The sequence below is a fragment of the Salvia hispanica genome, chromosome 6, assembly GCF_023119035.1.
Source record: "Salvia hispanica cultivar TCC Black 2014 chromosome 6, UniMelb_Shisp_WGS_1.0, whole genome shotgun sequence".
In the NCBI taxonomy this organism is placed as follows: domain Eukaryota; kingdom Viridiplantae; phylum Streptophyta; class Magnoliopsida; order Lamiales; family Lamiaceae; genus Salvia; species Salvia hispanica.
Genome location: NC_062970.1, coordinates 18,272,533 through 18,281,183, shown reverse-complemented (window position 1 = coordinate 18,281,183; position 8,651 = coordinate 18,272,533). Strand labels below are relative to the sequence as shown.

General features: G+C 44.0%; 3 protein-coding genes across 3 annotated transcripts; all 3 read left to right on the top strand.

The window, feature by feature from the left end:
- The first annotated feature begins 4,451 nt into the window (after nucleotides 1–4,451).
- On the top strand, nucleotides 4,452–5,584 carry LOC125194847. Its single transcript, XM_048093063.1, has 2 exons — nucleotides 4,452–4,827; nucleotides 4,878–5,584. Exons 1-2 carry the CDS (start codon nucleotides 4,452–4,454, stop codon nucleotides 5,582–5,584), a joined length of 1,083 nt encoding a protein of 360 aa, XP_047949020.1.
- Nucleotides 5,585–6,265: 681 nt separating this feature from the next.
- On the top strand, nucleotides 6,266–8,258 carry LOC125194846. Its single transcript, XM_048093062.1, has 3 exons — nucleotides 6,266–6,480; nucleotides 6,600–7,007; nucleotides 7,325–8,258. The coding sequence occupies exons 1-3, from the start codon at nucleotides 6,266–6,268 to the stop codon at nucleotides 8,256–8,258; spliced, it is 1,557 nt and encodes a 518-aa protein (XP_047949019.1).
- A 33-nt stretch (nucleotides 8,259–8,291) lies between these two features.
- On the top strand, nucleotides 8,292–8,651 carry LOC125194844. The gene has a single exon (XM_048093061.1). The coding sequence runs from the start codon at nucleotides 8,292–8,294 to the stop codon at nucleotides 8,649–8,651; it is 360 nt and encodes a 119-aa protein (XP_047949018.1).

Below are 8,651 nucleotides of genomic sequence, written 5' to 3'. Positions count from 1 at the left end.
CTATAAATAAGAGCATGCTCTTAACATGAAGGATTATCACCTTTCAGCTCTTAGCTTAGCTTTCCACTTCTCTACACACACTTTCACGGGGAATTGGTGCAGGGGTTCACGTTTCAGTTTGATTGTGTCGCAACACCGTCTCTACGGAGGCGAAGAAACAATTATCTTTTGCTTTCCTGTTTACTTTCGTATTTTTCGAGTCCTCGCTGTTCTAGGCTCGGCTCTGTTTCGTTATTATCGTTGGATACTTCATACTTTGCAATGGATATCGCTACTTTTGTTTCGTTCATCTTATCGTGGTGTTGTTGGTTTGATTTGCTGATTATTGTTGGTTGATTTGAGTTTGGAGTTGGATTGTGAAAATTTTGTTGTTGATCGGTTGAATCTACGTAAACTTGTGAGGATCGGAGATGGAAATGATGTTTGATTGATGTGGATGACTTGGATCCGGAGTGGATTAAGCGTCCCGTGGATGGATCTGCTTGTTTTCGCTTGATTTTGTTGTTTAGATTCTGCATTCTTGTTTTGCCTTGTCTAGTAGTCGTAGATCTACTTTAGTTTTACCTGTTCTTCGTTTCTATCGGTTTAATTTCGTTCACTTTGCTTCGATCTTCGTTTTGCTCTGTTTTTCACTGGTTGTTCTATGATAAAAGTTAGAGAAGATGATGTCGTTGTTAGTTAGTCCTTAGGTTAGTTATTTTGCAGCTTTTCAGTCGTACTCTGCCTTTTCGGAGAATGGTCCCCACGTCTAATTTTTTCCCAAGTCTAGGTTAATTCAGGAAACTGTTCGCTCGGTCTAGTAATTGTCTTGCTTTATTCTGGTTTATGCATGCTTAAAAGATCCCGTCTAGATCTAGCTGATAGGATAAGTTCTTTAAATTCCCAAGTCTAGGAAGTAAATCTCAACCCCAAAAATTGCGTGGCAGCAACCAAAAATAGTTTGTGGGTCTTTGAACATGTGTACTTACGCATTCATCTCTGTGGATTCGATCCCTACTTCCCTGTACTAATTTTCTTAGCTAAAGTGGGTTGAGGGTTTTGAAGGGGGAGTTAAGGTAATGATTGTGTGCCCAACGACAGGCAGCTCAAGATTCTCTGAGTTCCTAGACCCAGTGTCTAGAGGATTTTCTGGATCGAGGGTTTTAATTTTGAACACTCTTTCGCTGGCCATTAAATTTTCAGCACTTCAAATGGCGCCGTTGCCGGCGATGAGGATTTGGTGTATATAGTTTTAATTTCTGTTATTTGTTTTGTTCTTGACAGTTTATGAGCAAGGGCTCACGATTTGGGAACTGGAGAACCCCGTCTGGGTTAAGGGACGCTCAAGTCAGGTGGCAGGTTAAGGAATCAACATCTACCATCACCACCAGATCAGGGTTTACGACAGTAGATCTATTTCCATTCGAATCAGAAAGTGAGAAGGAGTGGAACTCGTCAGGAGAAGAGGACCCGAAGTCGTCTACAGAAACAGAGCACTCCGAAACCGAGGAGGAGGAAGACTTAGATATGGCACACCTGGAGGATCCCGACCCGGAGATAGGTTCACTCACCGCGCATCTGGACGGTGAACCCGCCCATGCCATAGTCTCGAACCAGCGCCAGGAGGTCTATTGATATCAAGACAAATGTGCTGGGTGTTTTACCTACATTCTCTGGACGAAGGAATGAATGTCCTTCCGAATTCCTAAACGAGTTTTGTAAGTTGTGCAGTATCCAAAAGCGACCCAACGAGGCTACTGAAGAGGACTACCGCCAGCGTGCAGTCTCATTTGCCCTTAAGGGCGAGGCTAATACTTGGCTGCTGAGGCTTCCACCAAACTCGATCAACACATGGAAGGATTTCAAACTGGAATTCCTGGACTATTTCTTCCCGTCCAACAAAACAAATTCCCTAAAGAAGGAGATTCAGAAATGCAAGCAGGACTACGATGAGTCCTTGAGTCAGTACTGGTCTCGTTTTAAGGGGATGCTCGACGCCTGTCCCAATCACAGGATGATGGAGGCTGAGACCTTTTACCAGTTCTATGAAGGAGCTAATCCTGAGTCGAAGGACTTAATGAATTCCTCGAGCGGGGGGAATTTTACAAAGAACAAGGCAAGTGAAGCACTTGAGATTTTGGGAAGGCTGATCGACGCAAAGAAGGCATACGACCACCCACGTATCATGAGGAGAGGTTCAGCCAACGCAATCAAGGAACAATAAGGAGAAGGAGTTGGGGACAGGATAGATCGGTTGGAGAAGGCACGTCTGAGTGCAATTGAGAAAAAGAATACCCCGACCTCGCAGGAGAAAGAGAAACCGCCAGGTCCAGAGGAAAATCAACTCCAGCTCTATTACGGTCCACCGCCCGATGGAGAATTCCAAGCCCAGGTAAATGCAGTGGGGAATTGGAATCAAAATAATCAGAATACAAGTTGGAATCAGTGGAAGATCAAGGAGGCACCATGGAGAGATAACCATTGTTTTAGGTGGGCAGACGGAAACCAACAGCTCCAGCTACAGTACCTAGGTCCAGTAGAGGTCCAGCAGAACTGGCCTAACCGCAGTCAGGACGTACCCCAGCATAATTCAAACTGGTCAGGGGAAAAACTAGGAAGGGCAAAATAACTGAAGTTATCGCAATCAAGGGGATCAGTCCAATTGGAACAACATGAACCAAAGTAATCAAGGGAGTTCTTATGTGCCACCACACCAGAGGAACGCCACTGGAAACAATCAGAATTTCCAGCATACACACCAGGGAAATCAAGGGTCAGGAAGCCAGTTCGGCAACAATCAAGGAGGTCAAGGTAATTATCGCCCAAATCAGGGGAGTGGACCGAGCAACAATCAGGGGTCAAGTTCAAATCAATCGAACTATAAGCCTCCGAGGAATCTGGATGATATGGTACACGACCTAGTCAGCTCTCAACAACACATGCAGAACAATATGCAGGCAAACAATGATGTGTGATAAGGCTAATTTCATGCATCGGTTATGTGATGAAAAGTCACCATTTACTGGGTCTAACACAAATTTTAAGCCAGGTGTGTGAAGGAATTCGCTAGGTCCAGGAAGAACTGAAGGCAGCGGACCAGCGAAGGAGAGAAACGAAAAGTGAGCAGAATTAAGGAAGAAAATGGCTAGACGAAGGAAGTCCAAAGCTGAGGGCAAAGAAGACTATTCACACAAAAGAGCCCCTGCTGGACCCACTTCCACGCCTATATAAAGAGGAGCATGCAACACACGATACATACATGATTTAGCTCTTAGCTCACACACACACTCACACACTTGGGAGAATGGGGATTCTGGGGTAGTTAGAGGTTTCATTTTCGGAAAAATTCTGTTGCAACACCGTCCTCACGGAGGGTGAAGATACAATCGTTTACTTTTCAGTTTTTGCGTTTTGATTTCCGTCGAACTTCACCGTTTTGGAAGTCGACTGCTCGTTGCTACTTATCGTTATTCTATGAAGTTTATTTTATGTCATGATGGTGTTGATTTGTGTTGATCTACGTTGATTTTATGTTCTGGGGAGTTTTATTTCGAAGGTTGATGGTTATTTTCTGTTGTTTCGATGTTTATATACTTGATCTGGGAAATATGTTGTTGATCTGTGGTGATTCGGCAAATCTGTAGTTATGGAGATGGTTTTTATCGTACTTCGGTTCGGATGCTTGGATCCGGAGTGGATTTAGCATCCGAAGTGTGCATCTGAACGGGGGAAACTGAGTTGTGCATGGATTTTGATTTTCTGTTTTCGTTTTCATGTTGCTTCGTCTAGTAGCGTAGATCTGCCTTAGTTTTAACTGTCCTTCGTTTTATTGCTTTTAATTCAGTCTTCTTCGTTTCGATTTACGTCCTCTCTCTGTTTTTGCTGGTTGTTTCATGCCAATGTTGGAGAAGATGATGTCGTTGTTAGTTAGTCCTTGAGTTAGTTATTTTGCAGTTTTTTAATCGTATTCTACTTTTTTTCAGAAAATGGTCCCCACTTTCAGTTGTTTTCCTAGGTCTAGGTAATTTAGGGAATAATTTTCTTAGATCTAGTAATTGTCTCGCTTGTTCCAGTTTATATGCATGTTTCCTGTTCCTGCCTAGATCTAGTTGTTAGCGTAGCAAATTTCGATTACCAAGTCTAGTATAAATTCCTCAACCCCAAGTTGCGTGGCAGCAGCCATACCACCCAAAACTCCTTTAAATGCGTACTTTCGCATCTGTCCTCGTGGGATCGATCCCTACTTCTCTATAGTAATTTTAGTATACGTGGTTGAGGGTTTTGAAAAGATATTCTGTGTGTCCGACGACCGAGATCTTCCAGTGTTCCGTGAGTTCCTAGACCCTGTGATCTAGTGGATTCTCTGGACCCAGGAAGCTTGACATTCCTTATTGTGCACGCAGTTTAAAAATATCAAGAGTATCAATGTGGTACATAAAGTTCAAGATGCACAACAGGAGCAGAAGTCTGCCATGGATATGTTGGCCAAGCAAATGTCGCAATTGGCCACGTCATTGAATGAGATGAGAGGACACGAGGGAAGAATACCAGCTTCAGTAAAACCACCCGACCGGGCAAATATCAGTCAGATAACTTTGAGGCCAGGACGGGGCTATGAAGGTCTGGTGATGAAAGAAGATGAGAGTACACCTTTTTTGACGAGCAAGGAAGGCGGAACTCCTGACCTAGAGGATACTGAGGTAAGGAATCTCAGAGTAGAAGACGGTCTTCAAAAAGGGGATCTGGAGAAACCACTACCTCGGATGGCCGATCCATTTTTCTTAGACCCGGAGCCTGGAGTGGAGATTGAGGAAGGAAGGAAAGAAGTCGGAGAATCGTCCGTCCCAGGTCCAGCAGGAACGTTGAAATGCATGAAGCCATTCCCTCATCGGGGGAAGCCAAAAAGAAGAAGGACGACACCGAAGACTTCATGGAGATTTTCGGCAAACTGGAGATCAACCTGCCCTTCCTACAAGCTTTGAACCTGCCTACATTCAGTAAATTAATCAAGGAGTTCATAGCGGGAAAAACCAAGCTCGACGGGAAGATAGTAATTGGTGAAAATGTGTCAGTTAGAATACAGAAGAGGAGGATGCCATCGAAATGCACAAACCCAGGTATGTTCACTTTGCCCATTTCTCTAGGTGACATAAAAATTGAGCATGCGATGTGTGATCTAGGAGCCTCGATAAATATGTTACCACTTTCGATATATAAGAAGTTGATAGGGGTAAGCCTGGTTGATACGAAAGTAGTAATTCAGTTAGCCGATAGAACATGCATTTCACCCGAGGGTGTGCTGGAGAATATGAAAGTAAAAGTGCATGATTTCCTGTACCCAGCCGATTTCCATGTAATAAAAATGAGAGATAATGAATCTGCTGAGTCTAGCGGAGTGCTTTTAGGAAGGCCATTCTTACGCACCGCTAAGACTATTATTGATGTGTTTGATGGAACAATATGCCTGGACTATCATGGGGAAAAATACACATGTAACATTGATGAAGCTATGAAAAAGCCATTGGATGTTGAGAATTTGCATTCTGTCGATATCATTAACCCCCTGGTCCAGGAATATCTTGAGGCTGAATTAATGCAGGAATAGTTTAAAAATTCGGAGTTGAGTCAATCTGTTGACAAGGAAGTAGCTGGATGGTGTGAAACCCTATTAACTCGGAACCTGACAGACGAACAAATCAATGAAGCGTCATGGCATTTTGCCACCAACCACTGTCATTCGAGTCTACGGGGTATGTTCAAGTGAGGAGTTCAGACGAGGAAACCGACTTGGGTGAAATGGCAACAAGAGGTCTAGAGAAAAACCTCATGCCCCAGGAAGCCATCACACCAATGAAAGAGTTGAAGAAACTACACGAGACCCTTAAGTATGCCTACCTTAGGGAAGATGAAACATTCCCAGTGATAATCAACAGCCACTTGACAGCGAAACAGGAGAACGATCTACTGGAAGTAATCCGGAGGAACAAGAAGGCCATGGGGTGGACGCTCTCCGACCTGGTGGGAATCAGCCCCGGCCTTTGCATGCACCACATCCGACTGGAAGAGGGAGCAAAGGCACGTAGAGACCCGCAGCGTAAGCTAAACCCAAACATGAGGGAAGAGGTTCTGAAGGAAGTTTTGAAGTTGCTATCCTTAGGGATTATTTACTCCATTCCAGACAGCGAATGGGTCAGCCCAGTTCACATGGTGCCAAAGAAGTCGGGAATACAAGTTGTTGAAACCAAAGAATGAGTTGGTGACTACTAGATTGGTGACTGGATGGAGAATGTGCATTGATTACCGGAAGCTTAATGAAGCCACCAAAAAGGATCACTTCCCTTTGCCTTTCATTGACCACATGTTGGAAAGATTGGCTGGAAAGCAATATTTTTGCTTCCTAGACGGATACAGTGGATACTTCCAAATATATGTGGATCCTGAAGATCAGGAGAAGACAACCTTTACCTGCCCGTTCGGCACTTATGCGTATAGAAGAATGCCGTTTGGATTATGCAATGCAATGGGTACATTCCAGCTTTTGAAATTTTTATGGATGATTTCACGGTGTATGGGAATTCCTTCGATACATGCTTGACCAATTTGGATCTGGTATTGAGAAGGTGTCAGGAGAAGAATTTAGTCCTAAACTTTGAGAAATGCCATTTCATGGTACCCGAAGGAATAGTCCTCGGTCATGTAGTCTCTGAGAGAGGAATTCAAGTGGATAAAACCAAGGTGGATGTAATCTCTAAACTTCCCTACCCTACGAATCAGAAGGAGGTTAGAGGGTTCCTGGGTCACGCAAGCTTTTATAGGAGGTTCATCAAGGATTTTGCAAAAATTGTCCAACCGCTTACGCATCTCTTGCACAATGATGTGGAGTTTGATTTTGATGAAGGGTGCAAGAAGGCATTCCAAATGTTGAAGGATAGACTTGTCTCCGCCCCGATAATCCGCGCACCAGACTGGAATTACCCCTTTGAAGTAATGTGCGATGCAAGTGATTTTTACAGTGGGAGTGGTCCTAGGTCAGAGGATTGACGGGAAAAGCTATGTCATCTTTTATGCCTCGAAGACCCTCAACCAGGCTCAGAAGAACTATGATACCACAGAAAAAGAGATGTTAGCAGTGGTATACTCATTCGAGAAATTTTGACCGTATCTATTAGGGTCGAAAGTAATAGTCTACACTAATCATGTTGCGATTAAGTATCTCCTGGCCAAGAGGGAGTCTAAGCCAAGGTTGATTAGATGGGTGATGTTGCTGCAAGAATTTGATTGTGAGGTAAAAGATAAGACAGGGACAGAAAATAAAGTTGCAGATCATTTAAGCCTAATATTCCAGGGGGGATACGGATAAAGCTATACCTAATGCCTTCCCCGAGGAACAACTTTATTATATATGGAAGTCTGCTAGATCTATTGACTGGGAAGCAGTGTTGACAGTAACAGGTCTAGGAACATCAGACAGGGGGAAGCGCCCGATGAATGCAGAGCCATGGTTCGCTGACCTGGCTAATTACTTAGTCACTGGAGAACTGCCAGGTTCCCACGAAATTTCCCAGGCCCAGAAAATGAAGCTGAAGAGTGAAGCCAAATACTACTTCTGGGATGATCCCTACCTCTGGAGGATGTGCTCAGACCAGGTTATCCGACGATGCATACCAGAGTGGGAACATAAAGATGTCTTAAACCACTGCCATGCCTTAGCCTGTGGGGGTCATTTTGGGCCTAGGAAAACTGCCAGGAAGGTTTTGGATAGTGGTTTTTATTGGCCGACTCTGAACAAGGACTCTTTTGAGTTTTGTCAAGTCTGTGAAAGAATCGGGGGAATTTCTAGAAGAGATGAGATGCCGCAGAATCCGATAATAGTTTGTGAAATTTTCGATGTTTGGGGCATGGACTTTATGGGCCCTTTCCCATCTTCATATGGGAATACATACATCTTGGTTGCAGTAGATTATGTATCCAAATGGATAGAAGCAAAGGCTACGCCCACTTGCGAGTCAAAGGAGGTAGCTAAATTTCTGCCAACCAATATTTTCAATAGGTATGGGGTGCCCAGAGCCATCATCTCGGACCAGGGAACGCACTTTTGTAACCGCACAATAGAAGCTTTGATGAGAAAATATGGTGTACATCATCGGTTATCTACACCATATCATCCCCAGTCGAATGGTCAAGCGGAAGTCTCGAACAGAGAAATCAAAAACATCTTGGAAAAGATGGTGAACACCACAAGGAAAGATTGGAGTAAGCACCTCGACGATGCTCTCTAGGCATACAGGACTGCTTACAAAACACCAATCGGGATGTCACCGTATAGATTGGTGTTCGGGAAAATGTGCCATTTACGCGTGGAGGTGGAACATAAGGCTTACTGGGCCGTTAAAGAGATGAACATGAAGGCACAGGCCTATGAAGAAGAACGGAAACTGCAGCTACAGGAATTGGAAGAACTAAGACTGGAGGCATTTGACTCGGCCATGTGGTATAAAGAAAGAACCAAACTCTGGCATGATAAGAACCTCCGAGTCAAGGAACTTCGAGTAGGGCAGAAAGTACTTCTTTTTCAATCTCAACTAAAGCTAATTCCTGGTAAGCTGAAATCCAAGTGGATAGGGCCATACACGATCATTGGCTTTCGAGCAAATGGAGCAGTAGAGATTTAA

What these genes read in the sequence shown, in the direction of transcription:
- LOC125194847 (XM_048093063.1), top strand. Translation starts at nt 4,452, where the DNA reads ATGGATATGTTGGCCAAGCAAATGTCGCAATTGGCCACGTCATTGAAT. An exon ending in CGGAGAATCGTCCGTCCCAG is followed by an intron (nt 4,828 to 4,877) that starts GTCCAGCAGGAA and finishes CATCGGGGGAAG; the next exon opens with CCAAAAAGAAGAAGGACGAC.
- LOC125194846 (XM_048093062.1), top strand. Translation starts at nt 6,266, where the DNA reads ATGTGCATTGATTACCGGAAGCTTAATGAAGCCACCAAAAAGGATCAC. An exon ending in TATGCGTATAGAAGAATGCC is followed by an intron (nt 6,481 to 6,599) that starts GTTTGGATTATG and finishes GGTATTGAGAAG; the next exon opens with GTGTCAGGAGAAGAATTTAG. An exon ending in TACAGTGGGAGTGGTCCTAG is followed by an intron (nt 7,008 to 7,324) that starts GTCAGAGGATTG and finishes CTAATATTCCAG; the next exon opens with GGGGGATACGGATAAAGCTA.
- LOC125194844 (XM_048093061.1), top strand. Translation starts at nt 8,292, where the DNA reads ATGTCACCGTATAGATTGGTGTTCGGGAAAATGTGCCATTTACGCGTG.